The following is a 17586-nucleotide window of genomic DNA, read 5'->3' on the forward strand; positions in this document are numbered from 1 at the left end:
CTACTTTCTCCACAAACTAAGAAGAGCTGGAACCCCCACCCGCATCATGAGCACCTTCTACAGTGGGGCCATCGAGAGCATTCTGATGGTATGGGGCCTGCAAAGCATCCTGCTGCAGGACCATCCAGCGCATTGTGAGTGCAGATGAGAAGATCGTTGGCATCTCTCTCCCCTCCCTTCTGGACTTATTCAGCTCCCGCCTCACATGAAAAGCCCTCTGCCGGGCAGGAGATCCTACCCACCCACTACACAGCTTCTTCAGCCTACTGCCATCAGAAAGGAGACTGCGGAGTCTCGGGCTAGAACCACCAGACTGAGGTACAGCTACATCCACCAGGCTGTAAGGATTCTGAACTCTCCGTGCCCCACCTCCCCCTTCTAACCCCTGCACACACTCACACAGCATCCTGATCAACACAGTACTGAAACTTGGTAACAAAACTTTCAAGAACTTTTATGCACTCACCCACCTCATACATGCACTACTGCTCACACTTGCACTTTCTTACCCACTTTAATTCCCCCTACCACTGTGTCCTTAAAAGAACTGTACACACTTGTTCACTTTACCAGCCATAAACTTTAATATCTCTATATTGCACTAATGTCTATACATGTTATACTGGTACTGTCATTCTTACCACTTTACTACTCTTGTATTGCACTATTGTGTCTTTTGTCGCATGTATGTCTATATCTCTGATCTTGTACAGTTAGTGTATCTCTTTTTATTATTCTTTTATTATAATTTTATTTTACTTCTTAGTCAACTTTCATGTTGTTATTTTTTGCTGTAACTTGGGAAGGAGAATAATGCAATTTGTATGTCCTCTGTATGACTTGACGACATGTAAACAAACAAGGGTGCCATGGCTTCGGCTGGAGTACCATATATGGAGCCTTTGGCTATAGGGAGTTTAAAATCCTTGGACATAACCGAAGGACAGTGACATGTAAAGAATGTGGAAAACAAATTAAAGGCACTGGAATGACCACATGACATTTCATAAGGCACTGAAAACACACCGGTATAGTTATTATATATTTTTTTTGTTTCGCTAGCTACTTAGCCATCAATACTGCTAATATATAAAACAGTTTTTTTCCATCTCCTGTCCCTAAGATTATCCTCGTATTGACTTGTGACATTTGTATATATCTCTGATATATAATACTGTATACATAGTAGCTATATTTAATTTATGAAAGGTTACTGACAAATTTCTAACATTAAACATCTGTGTTCAAAGGAGTTGAATCAAAAAAAGTGTGGTGGCCTGCAGGTCCAGCTGTCAAGTACAGCTGCTACCGTAACTGTTAGTCAGGTCTTGTTTTTATGTTTGTTTTTGTGCTTTTTTGTTTTTGTGATTTGAAGTCCTTGTGATTTTGAAGTTCTTATTTCATGCTTGTACTTTGCTGTGTTTTTTCAGTTTTTTTCTGCACTGGTAAATTGTCTTGGACCGTTTTAACAACTCTGATTATGGATTTGCCCCCCAATAAATCCTCTCAGCAAATGCGTCTACACTCCGATTGCTTCATGTTACACCAGCTTTTAAACAGGTGTATCACTTAGTGTAGATGTAACAATAAGGATGTCACATCTGACCACAAGGTACAGGTATGGACCTTATCTTTACTGTGAAGTATTAGATCTTTAAGAGCACAGTTATTTTTTTAAATGTTAAATGTGCCATATTTTGTCAATTTCACCGCAATCTAAATTTGTCCTCCGCTTTTAACCCATCTGTGCACTTAGAACACACACAGACACACACTAGTGATTACTAGGGGGCTGTGGATCACACGTGCCCAGAGCGGTGGGCAGCCCGAGCCCAGCGCCCAGGGAGCAGTTGGGGTTAGGTGCCTTGCTCAAGGGTACCTTAGTCATGGCCTCAGGTCTGGGAATTGAACCCACGACCCTCTAGTCACAAGACCTGGGGCCTCATGTACGAACGATGCGTACACACAAAAACATTGCATACGCTATGTTTCACGCAAACGGTCAGATGTACGAAATGTGATTTGAACGTGAGAAAGTGCGTACACCCACGACACCTTTACATCTGGCGTACGCAGTTTCTAATGTGTTTTTGTCAATTAGCGACACTTAGAGGTGATGCATTGCAATTACAACTATTAAGATATCCTTCACGCAAACATTGTAGTAAGCCCTTATTGGGTAAAATAAAGTAAATTAATCAGACAATTTCACTGCCTTACTGAAATAATCATTCAACGTGTTTCCACTTAGCCTAGATTATATAAACATGCATTAAATGTTTCGCTGGAGTTCTTGGGAAATGGCAGCGTTGGCATTACTGGAAGATATTGATAATGGCCGAATTCGCCGAGAGCGCGTTTTCCATGACCATTATGATTCTTTAGCCCATGATGATGAGTGGCTTATAAGCCGTTTCAGATTTCCAAGAACTGTCCTCTTGTGTTGAGTTGGGTCCAGTTTTGGAGAGAGAAGCGCGAGGAGTTGCGACAACGCTCGGCTTCCTGGCGACTGGCTCGTTTCAAAGAGAACTGGCAGCCCGGTCGGGGATATCTCAGTCATCTCTGAGCCGGGCCATGTCAGCTGTTTTGGATGGGATCATCTGCATGTCAGCTAGGTATATAAAGTTCCCATATGAAGTGGTTGACCAGGCAAACATTAAAGCGCAATTTGCAGCGATCGCCGGTTTCCCTAATGTAATCAGAGCGATCGACTTTCTATGTGAATAGAAAGCACTTTAATTCCATAAACGTGCAAATAATATGTGATGCAAAAATGTGCCTTACTAATGTAGTGGCACGTTGGCCTGGATCAACCCAATGATTCGTACATCCTTACAAACTGCATGGTTGGAGGTGGTGGAGCACCCAGCGAACCCAGAGCCAGGACAAATTAAAGCGCAGCGTGGATTCCGGCGTACGCACGGTTTCATACATTCATACAATCCATTTTCTGGATTTGTACGTGCCAATTTTTAGTAAGAAATCCACGCAAGTCTTTGTACATGAGGCCCCAGTTCTCTACCACCAGGCAATGACTGTTATGTTTTGTGCCCTGTACTTTATTATGCACTTGAAGCCATACTGTATGTAAACATAATTTTGTTTGCATAATAATATAATATGTTTGCTTAAAAATATAAAGATATTTATATATTAAAAATATGGTTTTCATATTGATTGTCTGATTGAGCTGTCTGCCTGCAGTTATTTGATACTGGGTACTGATCCTTTGCCATTCAAAAATAGCTTTGTGGTACCTGGGAAGTCATTTACTGGATATGGATTCTTCTCTTCATTCTCATCCCCTGTGTAGTCATCAATGTTGATCTGCAAATCACACACACAACACTAATATTAGATAACTTGCAATTGCTGAGGCTTACATCAAGCTATTGTAAACTCCATACAATATACATTCTATGCGTAAATGTCTTCGCACAGACGGATCCATAATGATCACTATCAGATCTCTAAAGAGCAAGGAGTCAGAAAAAGCAAGGAGGCAAGAAAAAAAACTCAAGGTAACATAAGATGACATTAGAAAGCAGTCTAGACAGGAACCAAGAACTAAGTAGGCAATCCATCCTGTTTCTGAGAGCACCAGATAGTGTGATTATAATATAGGATGAATTACTAGGACAATACATGGCAAAGAACCATAAGACATAAAACAGTATTACCAGTATTATGTTAGGGTTCAAAAAGGACAATTTTATCAGATTCATACAGAAAGCAATATGAAAATATGCCAGAGAAGAAGTGCATGAAAGCTTCAATTATTTGCCTGTATGAAGCACATATGTGTACTTTGGATCATCATTTAAACCTTAGAAGATTCCAGGAAGTAACTGCAATGTGTGACAGGCAAGGCAGTGCAAAAAAAGAAGGAAGCAATCATGCCAGTCTCAGCAAAAATTGACGATTTAATGATTGAAGTGCACCACTGCAAAATATGATGAAAGATACAATAGTCAGCAGTCAATTGGTATAAAGACAGGACTTATATAAAAAGACAAACGGCTCTTAGGTGTCAGTTTTGCTAATGGGCCACGTCCACTTGAGGAACGAGGACAATGTCACAACAACAGGACTGCCAATGCAGATGATGCGCGGCCGGCAGGGGGCCTTCGTTGCATGACACACTGTATTGTAGTGTGTTCATAGGTAGTAAAACTTGTGAAGTACACAAGGTTTCCAGAACAACACGATGCTTCAGATGTCCTTAATAAGCAAAGAACTTTTAAGTTACTCATTCATATCTGTACACTACATATGACAGCTAAAATACCCAGTATTTTATTGACATGGCTTCCTGACACAACAACACGAAAAATCACATTCATGGCTATCATTTTACCTGATAACTTTATGTTTTTGTTTGTGAGAGTGTGTCTGTATATATCTTACTTTGGTGGTTGTTGGTGTTTCTCCATCTGAGGTGATTGATTTCAGCTCAATCTTCTCCTCTTGTTTCTCTTCCTCTATTGGAGGTTTCTCATTGTCTTGCTGCTTCTCTGGGCTGGTCATTCTGTTGTCATTGTGGTAATCATACATTGAAAACAAGCTTTCCCAAATACTACTCACCATGCACAAAATGAGCTGAATGTGAAAATATTTGTAAGTTGCCTATAATAACCAGAGGTGTCAATTTCAGGTTCAGAAAGTAAAAGTCCTCACCAGAATTTTGCTCAGGCTTCCTGGATTGTGTTGATTCCACTAATTTTACCTGGATTGCACTAATTAGAAAATCTAGCAAGCTTGAGCAAAGTCCTGGTGAGGACTTTTACTTTCTGAACCTGGAATTGACACCTCTGATAATAACTTAATATTTCATTAAAAGCTAATTTTTATATAAGCAAATGTTCACAAGTAAACAAAGCTCAAATTTAACATGTATAATTGTAAAGTGTTTCATACTTATAATAGAAAATCTGTGGACCCCTTGGCATTTTCTGGATTTCTGCTTTAAAATATTCATAAATTGTTTGATTTTGAATTTGGTCACACAAAACTACGAAATTGCAGACTGAAACACCTCAGTTATATATGTCTTGGAAAATATATCAAGGGCTTTCCTGCTGAAATCCAAGAATTCTAAAGTTTTGTGTTTATTTACACTGTGTTTATTGTGTTTATTATTTGCACTGTCATAGCTTCAAGAACGCACAGTAATACATTTTTGACTGCTGAGGTAATAAACATTTGACCAGCTTCTATAGTTTCACATAGTTTCTCCTAGGTGTTTGTTGTCTTTTCATTACTTTGTGTATTTTGTTGTTCTCTATGTTCTGGCTACCTGCATTTAAACCAAGCTTTGCTTGTTAATCCGTTTTGTGTTTGATTTCACGTTCTGCTCCTAGTGTATTATGTACTCCAGTTTGGTTCCAATGTGTGATTGTTCTGGCTTTTAGACCATAGACTGTTCTAAGCCCGCTGATTGTATAATTGCTCCTAATAAACATTGCTCTTTTCAGTGCTTATGTTCTGCTTCAATCACATTACACCAGCACAATAACAGAACATTTTAAACCTGACTCACGAAAATGCGTAATACATATGTATTAAAATAGATAAAAGTTATTAAATTATTTCATAGAAACAAACTCAAACTCAAACTTTCTCCAAGTCCTAAGACCATTACTCCTAGAGGTATTTAGAGTGTGGCATACATTCTTGTCTAATTACCTAGCCAGCTTCCTCCTCTCCTTCTCTTCCTCTTCCTCTTTCTGAGCTGATGTCAGGCTTTCTGCATCTGCCAGGTTGTCCACAGCAATAGCCAAGAATACATTCAGGAGGATATCTGTTTCAGTTCAGGAGCTTTAGTATATATTTTTGAATAATATAAATGTATCCATTTATATATACATTCATAAATAATAAGGTGGAGCTTCAGCAGAAAACCCGAATAACAGTACAAGGCCTTTCAGATGTAGTATACACACATCAATGTGAGTGACAAAACAATTGATCCTGGGTTATGTAATGGTAATGCACACACACGCACGCACGCGCACACACACACACACACACACACACACACACACACACACACACACACACACACACACACACACACACACACACCTGTCCTGCACCCCTGGTGCAATCCACTGTGTGCATGTGTTTTATGTGTGTTTGTTGTTGTGCCATGCTCCTTGTTAGCTTTCCCTATATTTGTGTGTCTCACCTATCTCTTGATTTGTCCTTCATTATATGTATATAAACGTGCACATGTCAATTCCCCTTCCTCACTCACCTTGACTGTTTATAGAAAGGACACCAGCCTCTTCAGACTGGTTTTACAGAGGTTATTATAGAGGTTTAGCTTTAATATGCTGCATGCTATAATATTTTGGACAGCACTAAATGCTGTTGGCACACACAGGGATTGGATTTGGATAGGGAAGTACATAATGATGGGCATGAGGAGGTGATGGTAGGAATAGAGTGGGAACTGTTGTTGAGATAAATGGTGATAGGGTTGGATAGTCACCGATGTGAGTGGTCTCCCTAATAAGTTGCTTAGATATCATCAGTGAATTCAAACTTCATACCTATGATATAGTTACCATGCAATAGCCACACAACTTTTAGGTCCTTCATGAGCTTGCTCCTACATACCTTTGTGTCCTCTCTACATTGCCCCTGTCTCTTGCAATATATTTTAGTCAATGAGTGGCAGTTAATATATTTTAGTCAATGAGTGGCAGTTAATTTGGTGCTATAGCTACAAGACTATGGAACTTTGTTCTATTATACGACTAAATCTCATCCATGTGTCCTATATGCAAATGCCCTCAAATTGCATGGAATTATGAAACATAAGTGAGAGTGAATACATTTTTATGGTTGAATACTTTCCTATGGGTTTCCAAAGTATTTTATATGTTGTACAATGTTGTCCAAATTATATGTTGGACAATGAAACTGTAACACCTGGTTTTATACCATAATAATTTATTAATATGGTGTAGGGCCTCCTTTTGCGGCCAATACAGCATCAATTTGTCTTGGGAATGACATGTACAAGTCCTGCAAAGTGGTCAGAGGGATTTTAAGCCATTCTTCTTGCAGGATAGTGGCCAGGTCACTACGTGATGCTGGTGGAGGAAAACGTTTCCTGATTTGCTCCTCCAAAACACCCCAAAGTGGCTCAGTAATATTTAGATCTGGTGACTGTGCAGGCCATGGGAGATGTTTAACTTCAAACCAATCTTTCACCAGTCTTGCTGTGTATATTGGTGCATTGTCATCCTGATACATGGCACCAACTTCAGGATGTTTGAACCATTGGATGCACATGGTCCTCCTTCGGTAGTCCTTGAGAAGGTCCCAAGCCCGGATAAATAGGGAGGGTTGGGTCAGGAAGGGCATCCGGTGTAAAAACTGCACCAAATCAAATGATGTGGATCAAAAATAGCAATTCCATACCGGATCGGTCGAGGCCCAGGTTAACAACGACCGCCACTGGTGCTGTTGTCCAACAGGGCTTTAGCGGAAATTGTACTACTGTTGGGACAAGGAGGAGGAGGAGAGGGGGGAAGAGGGTTCTGAAGCTGAAGGAGAGGAGGCAGAGCAGGAAGGTGGAGGTTAGAGTTGGTACGTTGAATGTGGGCTCTATGACAGGTAAAGGGAGAGAGCTAGCTGATGCGATGGAGAGGAGGAAGATAGATATACTGTGTGTACAGGAGACCAAATGGAAGGGGAGCAAGGCCAGAAGCATTGGTGGTGGCTTCAAACTCTTCTATCATGGTGTAGACAGGAAGAGAAATGGAGTAGGGGTAATCCTGAAGGATGAGTTAAGAGTGTAGTGGAGGTAAAGAGAGTAAGTGACAGGGTGTTCTGTGTAAAGTTAGAGATTGATGGGGTGATGATGAATGTCATCAGTGCTTATGCTAGTCAGGTAGGTTGTGATATGGAGGAGAAAGAAGAATTCTGGAGAGAGTTAGATGAAGTTGTTTTGCAGGTTCCTAAAGAAGAGAGAGTGGTTATTGGAGCAGATTTAAATTGACATGTTGGTGGAGGGAACAGTGGTGATGAGGAGGTGTTGGGTAGATATGGTGTTAAAGAAAGGAATACAGAAGGACAAATGTTGGTAAATTTTGCTAAAAGGATAAAGATGGCTGTAGTTAACACTTACTTTAAGAAAAAGGAAGAGCACAGGGTAACGTATAAGAGTGGGGGAAGATGCACACAGGTCGACTATATCCTCTGTAGGAGACGAAACCTGAAAGAGGTTAGTGATTGTAAGGTGTTACCAGGGGAGAGTGTAGCTAAACAGCATAGGATGGTGATATGCAAGATGGTTTTGGAGGTGAAGAAGAGGAAGGGAGTGAGAGCGGAACCTAAGATCAGGTGGTGGAAGTTAAAGGATGAGGACTGTGGTGTAAAATTCAGGGATGAGGTGAGGCATGTACTGGGTAATGGTGGTGGTGTTCTGGATACCTGGGATGAGACTTCAAATGCAGTGAGGGATGTGGCTAGGAAGGTACTTGGTGTGACCTCAGGACAGAGGAAGATAGACAAGGAGTTGTGGTGGTGGAATGAGGAAGTTCAGGAAAGTTTGAGAGGAAAGTGGTTAGCTAAAAAGAATTGGGATTTTCAGCGAGATGAAGAAAGTAGACAGAGGTACAAGGAGATGTGTCATAAGGCAAAGAGAGCAGTGGCAGAAGCTAAAGAGAAGGCATACAGCAAGCTGTATGAGAAGTTGGACACTAAGGAAGGGGAAAAGGATCTGTACAGATTGGCCAGAAAGACAAACCGTGATGGGCAGGATGTGCAGCAGGTTAGGATGATAAATGATAAAGATGGAAATGTGTTGTCTGGTGAGGAGAGTGTCTTGGGAAGGTGGAAGGAGTATTTTGAGGAACTGATAAATCAAGAGAATGAAAGGGAAAGAAGGTTAGAAGAGGTAAAGGTTGTGAATCAGGAAGTGCCCCAGGTGAGCAAGGAGGAAGTTAGGGCTGCAATTCGGAGAATGAAGTGTGGTAAGGCAGGTGGACCAGATGATATTCCAGTGGAGGCATGGAAATGTTAGGGAGAGACAGCAGTGGAGTTTTTGACTGGGTTATTGGAATCTTGGAAGGTCAGAAGATGCCAGTCATGGCCTGGCGGTTAGGGAACTGGGGCCTCATGTAAGAACGGTGCGTACGCACAAAAACATTGCGTACGCTATGTTTCATGCAAACGGTCAGATGTACAAAATGTGATTTGAATGTGAGAAAGTGCGTACACCCACAACACCTTCACCTCAGGCGTACGCATGTTTCTAATGTGTTTTCATCAATTAGCGACACTTAGAGGTGATGAATTGAAATTACAACTATTAAGATATCCTTCACCCACACATTGTAGTAAGCCCTTATTGGGTAAAATAAAGTAAATTAATGAGAAAAGTAAACAGTAAATTAATCAGACAATTTCTCTGCCATACTGAAATAATCATTCAACGTGTTTCCACTAAGCCTTGATTATATAAATATGCATTAAATGTTGCGCTGGAGTTCTTGGGAGATGGCAGCGTTGGCATTAATGGAAGATATTGCTAATGGCCGAATTCACCGAGAGCGCGTTTTCCGTGACCATTATGATTTTTTAGCCCATGATGATGAGTGGCTTATAAGCCGTTTCAGATTTCCAAGAGCTGTCCTCTTGTGCTGAGTTGGGTCCAGTTTTGGAGAGAGAAATGCGAGGAGTTGCGCATTGCCAGTTCCTTTACAGGTCTGACAGCGCTCGGCTTCCTGGCGACTGGCTCATTTCAAAGAGAACTGGCAGACCAGTCGGGGATATCCCAGTCATCTCTGAGCCAGGCCATGCCAGCTGTTTTGGATGAGATCATCTGCATGTTGTGACGGGGGTATAGAGGCCGCCGGAGGCACTGGTTGTACATCTGGAGTTTTATTATCCATATCACAACACAAAAGAGCATTCAGCCGATGAACCCTAGGTCTTCCAGGACCCCGTGGTGCAGGATGGTTGGGATGAGCCCGGTAGAAGGAGGCGATGAGGGAGGGCCACAGCACCTGGGAGGCCGGAACCCAACTGCGCTCTTCAGGCCCGTAGCCTACCCAGTCCACCAAGTACTGAAGGCCTCTACCCCTTCCTCGGGAGTCCACTAGCCAGTGCACCAGGTACGCCGGACCGTCCTGAAGCTGCAGAGGAGAGGGTGGCCTAGCGGTCCCACTGTCGCTCAGTGGTCCCTCTCGGGCAGTTTTAAGAGCAGAGACGTGGAAGGCCTGTGAGATGCGACGGTTCTCTGGCAGACTGATTCTGTAACCGGCGTAGCGATCCCCCAGCTTACCACGTGGTCTCAGTCTCCCATCTCCCGTGGAGACCCAAACCCTGTCTCCGATCCGGTAGGAGGGCGCTTCGCTCCTCCTGCGGTTTGCCTTCAGCTTGAAGCGCCGGACTGCTTCTTTCAGCCTGAGATGGGTGTCTGCCCACACCCTCTCACTCCTTCTGCACCACTCCTCTATGGTTGGCTGGTCTGACGCAGGAGCGTTCCATGGGTAAAGGGACGGCTGGCGACCAAACACGCATTCAAACGGAGTCAAACCTGTGCTGGCCTGTACCAGGGAGTTTTGTGCGTACTCCGCCCATGGAAGAAGTGAGCACCAGATGTCGTTGTGCTCACTACAGTACGCTCTCAGGAATCTCCCCAGCTCCTGGTTCGTCCGCTCCACCTGCCCGTTAGCCTGAGTGATGTTCAACTTTGAGAGGAACTCCCGCTATACACGTGAGGTGAACTGCAGTCCCCTGTCCGCCACGATGTCCTCGGGCAGGCCGAATTGCCGGAACATGTGCCTAAACAGGAGATCCGCAGTCTCCCACGCGGTGTGCAGACCGGGCAGGGGCACAAACCGCACCATCTTAGAAAAGCGATTGATGACGGCGAGGATCACCATGTTGCCTTCTGAGGGAGGGAGATCGGTTACAAAGTCCAGCGCTATATGTGTCCAGGGCCGCTCCGGAACAGGCAAAGGAAGCAGCTTACCTGCAGGTGGAGTGTGTGGAACTTTGCTGCATGCGCAGTCTGGGCAGGAGGCTATGTGTGCCAGCACATCACAATGTAATCTAGGCCACCAGTGACGTGCGCTAAGCAGCTGGGCGGTTTTGGTGGTTCCTGGATGTCCCATGCCCACGGAGGTGTGTGCCCAGCTAATTAATGCAGTGTGCTGCACAGGGGGCACATACTTGCGGTGTGGCGGACAGCTTGGGTGTGGGTTGGCAGCAGCGATGGCTCTGTCGTTCTCCCAGTCGACCGCGCCCACAAAGCATTCAGGAGGCAACACCGGCTCATCGCTGGTAGACTCCATGCTCCCAGGAAAGGAACGAGACAGGGCATCAGCACGGGTGTTTTTCGAGCCGGGCCGGTAGGTCACCTGGAACTGGAAGCATGCTCGTACATCCTGCACATGTCGTTCCAAGGTGTTTGAATAGATGAGAATGTCACATAATGCGAATGAGAATGATGAGAATGATGTAAGCGACGACACATCTATTCAGGTACTCCCGTAGAACATTGTTAATGAATGCCTGGAAGTATGACGGAGCAGAAGCCAAGCCATAAGGCAAGACACGGTACTCATAGTGCCCTGTGGTGGTACTAAAAGCCGTCTTCCACTCATCCCCCTTGTCTATGCGGATGAGGTTATAGGCGCTGCGTAGATCTAACTTAGTGAACCAAGTCACCGCTACTGCTCCAGTGCCGAGGGCACTAAAGGCAGCGGGTAGGAATAGTTCACTAAGAGGGAATTGAGCCCTCGATAATCTACGCATGGCCTTAAGCCTCTGTCCTTCTTCTTTACGAAGAAGACGCTGGCTGAGGCAGGCGAGGTTGAAGGAGTGATGTAACCCTGCGCGAGAGCCTCCTTAATGTACTGACCCATAATGCGCTCCTCTTCTTGTGATAGAGGGTAAACTCTGCCGCGAGGGGGAGTGGTGCCTTCCCTCAGAGTGACGATACAATCCCACAGACGATGGGGAGGGAGATGTGTAGCTTTTACCGCGCTGAAAACCTCTCCTAGGTCTCGATATTGCGGCGGAATGCTCTGATGGACAGTGATGTTGGGACTCTCTATGCTGGTTGACTGCACCAGCACCCTGGGGGGGGACCCTGACCCTACGGAGGGGCGTGACCCACCTCACCAACCTGCCAGTGTTCCAATTAATTACGGGGTTGTGCAGTCTAAACCAAGGGAGTCCTAATGTGACAGGATAACGAGTCACGGGGAGAACATAAAAGCTTACGGACTCTGTGCGACCTTGGAAGTGCAAACGAACAGGTGCAGTGCGGTGAGAAATGAAGCCCGCGCCCACAGGCCGGCCATCCAGTGCGTGCACGCGTCTCGGTGGCGGACCTGATTCCCTGGCGCAGACGGAGCAGGCTTTGTTCGCAGGCACGTCCCTGGCGCGGGTGGTGGAATACCTCCCGGAACTCACGGATAAAGGCATCGCAGTCCTGGGACAGGGGCGAATTCCCAGAGATCTGCGCCGCCCCCCAGGCGAGAGCCTTATCAGTGAGACGGGAAAGCGTGAGGCGTATGTGTCAGTTAGACACATACGCAACCTTCGCGTGATCCGTCAGGTAGGGCTGGTATGTGAAGTAGAGCTGACACTGCACGAGGAAGCCCTCGCAGCTTTCCGGAGCTCCTCCATACGCCTCTGGGGGTGCGATGGGTACTCGCTCTCCCCTGTGGGCCTGTATAGCTCTCTCCATCTCCATCTGGGAGGAGAGAGCTTGCAAACATCCAGTAACGGAGGACAGTACTTCTCGGAGCTCGTTCAGCTCCTGCTGCTGTTTGCCTAGCGTCCTGCCTTGATACGCTAGGACCTCCAGGGGTAACGTCTCGCTGCCTCCGGCTGCTTCAGGCTGCACATTCTGAGACGGGGGTATAGAGACGGCCGGAGGCACTGGTTGTACGTCTGGAGTTTTATTATCCATATCACAACATAAAAGAGCACGCAAAAACAAGGCAAAACAAAACACTCAGCTCACACAGAGCAGATAAACAAGCTTTGTCTTGTATAACGTCTGAGACGCCGAAGTCCTCCAAGGAATGTGCAGCACTGGACTGCACGACATAAAAAGAGTGCAGACTAAGGGTGAACAGGTGTCAATAATCAGGTGAATCCGACCGGGGAAGTGGCTTAGTGCAAGGGGGCGCGTGCAAGGTGCGTGAGCAGGTAAGTGCACGCGCCCTCTGGTGGCTTCCTGGCCGACCCACCGTAACACGTCAGCTAGTTATATAAAGTTCCCATATGAAACGGTTGACCAGGCAAACATTAAAGCGCAACTTGCAGCGATAGCCGGTTTCCCTAATATAATCGAAGCGATCAACTGCACACACATTTCTATAAAGGCACCAGCTGAGGAGGAATTTGCTTATGTGAATAGAAAACACTTTAATTCCATAAACGTGCAAATAATCTGTGATGCAAAAATGTGCCTTACTAATGTAGTGGCACATTGGCCTGGATCAACCCAATGATTCGTACATCCTTACAAACTGCATGGTTGGGATAAGATTACAAGCTAGCAGAGGGCGTGATGGGTGGCTGCTTGGTAAGCAACAAGTCTTTGTACATGAGGCCCCTGGTCTTGTGACCGGAGGGTCATGGGTTCGATTCCCAGACCTGAGGCCATGAGTGAGGTGCCCCTGAGCAAGGCCCTTAACCCTCAATTGCTCACTTGTATTTAAAAAAATGAGATAAAAATGTAAGTCGCTCTGGATAAGGGCGTCTGCCAAATGCCATAAATGTAAATGTAATGGTGCCGATTTTCAAGAATAAGGGCGACGTTCAGAGCTGTAGTAATTACAGGGGAATAAAGTTGATCAGTCACAGCCTGAAAATCTGGGAAAGAGTAGAGGAAGCTAGGCTTAGAGGAGAGGTAGAGATCTGTGAGCAGCAGTATGATTTCATGCCAGCTAAGTGCACCACAGATGCTATGTTTGCTTTGAGAGTTAATGGAGAAGTATAGGGACAGAAGGAGTTACATTGTGTGTGTAACGTGGCTCGCGCCACGGAGCGAGGAGACGGACACAAATGCAGAGATGAGCGAGATTTAATACAGGGAATACCAAAACCAGAGTCGATAGAACAGGCAGGGGTCATAACGTGCAGGCTATCCAGACATGAAACGTAAACAGGCATGATAACAGACAAGGGGAACAACGAGGCGGGCGAACAACGGAAGGGCAGACAAAACTCACGGAGGACGGGTAAACCAAAACGCAAACAACACGGCAGAACTCAAGGCAAACAGGAACAAACCAACAGCATGAACAAACTGGAAAGACAAAACCACGGATCCCAGACTGGGGAATGACGGGACTTAAATACAATGACATTAAACAAGGGGCAGGTGACGGTAATAACGAGGGCGTGGTAATAAACAAGGAATCACAAAGACAAACGAGCGGGGCGAGAGAAACAGGCACGGAAACACAGACACAAGGGAACCCAGAGTGACAGCTACGAGAGGGGGCGTTGCCCTACGTGACAGTGTGTTTGTTGACTTAGAGAAAGTTTATGATAGAGTACCGAGACAGGAGCTGTGGTATTGTATGAGGAAGTCAGGAGTAGCAGAAAAGTATGTGAGGGTGGTGCAGGATATGTATGAGAACAGTGTGACAGCAGTGAGATGTGCAGTAGGAATGACAGATGGGTTTAAAGTGGGGGTAGGACTACATCAGGGATCAGCCCTGAGTCCCTTCCTTTTCATAATTGTCATGGGCAAACTGACAGACGAGGTTAGGCAGGAGTCCCCTTGGACTATGATGTTTGCTGATGCCATTGTGATCTGTAGTGAGAGTAGGGAGCATGTGGAGGTGAGCTTGGAAAGATGGAGATATGCTTTGGAGAGCAGGGGAATGAAAGTGAGCAGGAGTAAAACAGAGTACATGTGTGTGTATGAGAGGGCAGACAGTGGACAGGTCCAGCTACAAGGAGTTGATTTGGTGAAGGTTGACAAGTTTACCTAATTAGGGTCAAGGGTACAGAGTAATGGAGGAAGTGAAAGAGAGGTAAAGAAGAGAGTGCAGGCAGGGTGGTGTGGATGGCATAAAGTGTCTGGGGTGATTTGTTATAGAAGGGTGTTGGCTAGAATGAAAGGAAAGATCTATAGGACAGTAGTGAGACCTGCTATGTTGTATGGACGGGAGACAGTGGCACTGACAAAGAGACGAGGGAGTGAGGGAGATGGAGGTGTCTGAGATGAAGATGTTGAGATTCTCAATTGGAGTGACGAGGAAGGATAGGATCAGACATGAGTTTATTAGAGGATCAGCACATGTAGCATGTTTTGGAGATAAAGTTAGAGAAGCGGGATTGAGATGGTTTGGACATGTACAGAGGAGGGAGGAGAGGTATATTGGTAGGAGGGTCTTGAGGATGGAACTTCCAGGCAAGAGGAGGAGAGGTAGACCTAAGAGGAGGTTTATGGATGCAGTGGTAGAAGATATGAGAGTGGCTGGTGTGTCGGTGGAGGACACTCAGGACAGGGCCAGATTCCCCTAAATGGGAATTGCCGAAAGAAGAAGAAGAAGATCAGAGAACAATACATGTTTCACATTGTCCACAGCTCAAGATTTGCACTTCTTGCACCATTGAAACCGACATTTGGCATAGGCACGAGTTACCAAAGGTTGGACAATAGCAGCACGGCCATGTATATTGACCCTGTGGTGCTCCCAATGGACAGTTTTGGTGGAAACAGGAGAGTTGAGGTGCACATTTATTTCTGCCGTGATTTTGGCAGCCATGGTTTTATGTTTTCTGGATACAATCCGGGTTAGCACCCAAACATTCCTTTCAGACAGCTTCCTCTTGCATCCACAGTTAATCCTGTTGGATGTGGTTCATCCTTCTTGGTGTTTGCTGACATTACCATGGATACCGTGGCTCTTGATACATCACAAAGACTTGCTATCTTGGTCACAGATGCTCCAGCAAGACATGCTCCCTCAATTTGTCCTCTTTTGAACTCTGGTATGTCACCCATAATGTTTTGTGCATTGCAATAATTTGAGCAAAACTGTGCTCTTACTCTGCTAATTGAACCTTCACACTCTGCTCGTACTGGTGCAATGTGCAATTAATGAATACTGGCCACCAGGCTGGTCCAGTTTAGCCATGAAACCTCCCACACTAAAATGACAGGTTTCAGTTTCATTGTCCAATCTCTGTATGTATTTAGTGTCTAGATGTGCAGTAATACTTAATGAGTTTTTAATACTATCTGTGTCTTTTGGCCTGTCTCCTTAATGTATGTCTCTGTCACCTATGGCTCCTCCCTCTACCCGTCTCGTGTTGTCTACCCTAGTCCTGCCCTTTTTCTTGGTTACTATGGTTTCCCTTCTGTCTACCACACCCTGTACCTTGTGTCTCTGCTCTATAATTTTCGTGTCCACCTGTAGCTTGTTGATGTCTTTCTTAGTCTTGTTCCATGTTTCTCCTTCATTTACGTGCTGGTTTCCCTGTCTGCTTGGCATTTTCTTTTCTGTGTACTCCGTGTACTGTGTATTCCCTGTCCTTCATTTTCCCCTACGATCCTGCCCCCTGGTTCACCTCACAATTTGTGTTATTTAGTGTTCATTTTCATTGTTTGCTCTTCCTAGTTTTTGTTCCTCCCTAGGCACTAGTTTCCCATCCTCCTTGGTAGTTGCGTATTACTTATTCCTTTTAGATCATGGTTATTTCTTGCTATGTATGTTTTTTAATAGAATGTTAGTGTTCGCGTTACTGTTAGTGATTTGCTTATTTGTCTCGTATAAGTTTGTTAGCGCCTCGGCCATGTGTGTTTTTCCCTGCCTTGTTTTCTGCCCCTGTGTAGCTTTCTGTTTCATTATCTTAATAAAATATTCAAAATCCTGCATTTGCATAAAGCCTGCCCCAATGAAACTTTACAGTCTCCTTATATGTTTTTACCTTTTCCCTATACTTCCTCTCAACAAGAAGTGCTTTGCTATAAATCACAGAACTGTGCCAAATGCCACAAGTGTTTTCTCTTAAACAGGTGCCCTAAAAGCTACAATTGTGAAAATGCACTGAGCCAGTGATTAATCCTCTGTGCTGTGAAGGATACAATTTCCACAGATGAAGAGAATGATAAAGTAGATACAAACAAGCATGCCAGGAAATGATGGCCCTCCATATGCCATAATCCCATCATACATCACTGAGTTCCAGTCCTCTCCAGTCAGAATCTTCTCTCGATGCAGAGAAAAAAAACAAAACCATAAATAGTCCAATACAAAACTGACATATATTTTATGTTCAAAAATGTAATCTATGGAACCAGGACTATCAGACCTGGAAAACTGTGAGTAAAGACTGGGGAAAGTTGTCAAAGGTGCTGCGACGCGTCTCATCAAAGTTGAACTTCCCGCCAAAGAGCTGCATGCCAAGCAGACTGAAGATGATGATGAAGAGGAAGAGCAGCAGCAGCAGGGAGGCAATGGAGCGGACAGAGTTCAGCAAAGATGCCACCAGGTTGCTGAGGGAGTTCCAGTACCTGAGTACCAGATCAGAGCCGTATTAGTATGAGTAGTTGCTCCTGATGCCATAATGACTGATAATCACACA

At 44.9% G+C, this 17586-nt stretch overlaps 1 protein-coding gene across 17 annotated transcripts in view; it reads right to left on the bottom strand.

Annotated features, from left to right (window-relative positions):
- cacna1c (calcium channel, voltage-dependent, L type, alpha 1C subunit) overlaps positions 1-17586 on the bottom strand; it is a 427514-nt gene that overhangs the window by 103823 nt on the left and 306105 nt on the right. For all 17 annotated transcript variants that reach the window (XM_077006511.1, XM_077006509.1, XM_077006517.1 and 14 more), the window contains 5 exons: positions 17314-17515; positions 17087-17207; positions 5686-5800; positions 4408-4528; positions 3258-3327 (listed from right to left, as the gene is read on the bottom strand). In XM_077006511.1, the coding sequence (XP_076862626.1) occupies positions 3258-3327; positions 4408-4528; positions 5686-5800; positions 17087-17207; positions 17314-17515 (629 nt within the window). The remainder of the gene's footprint in view (positions 1-3257; positions 3328-4407; positions 4529-5685; positions 5801-17086; positions 17208-17313; positions 17516-17586) is intronic.

The sequence above is a fragment of the Brachyhypopomus gauderio genome, chromosome 5 (assembly GCF_052324685.1).
Source record: "Brachyhypopomus gauderio isolate BG-103 chromosome 5, BGAUD_0.2, whole genome shotgun sequence".
Lineage (NCBI taxonomy): Eukaryota > Metazoa > Chordata > Actinopteri > Gymnotiformes > Hypopomidae > Brachyhypopomus > Brachyhypopomus gauderio.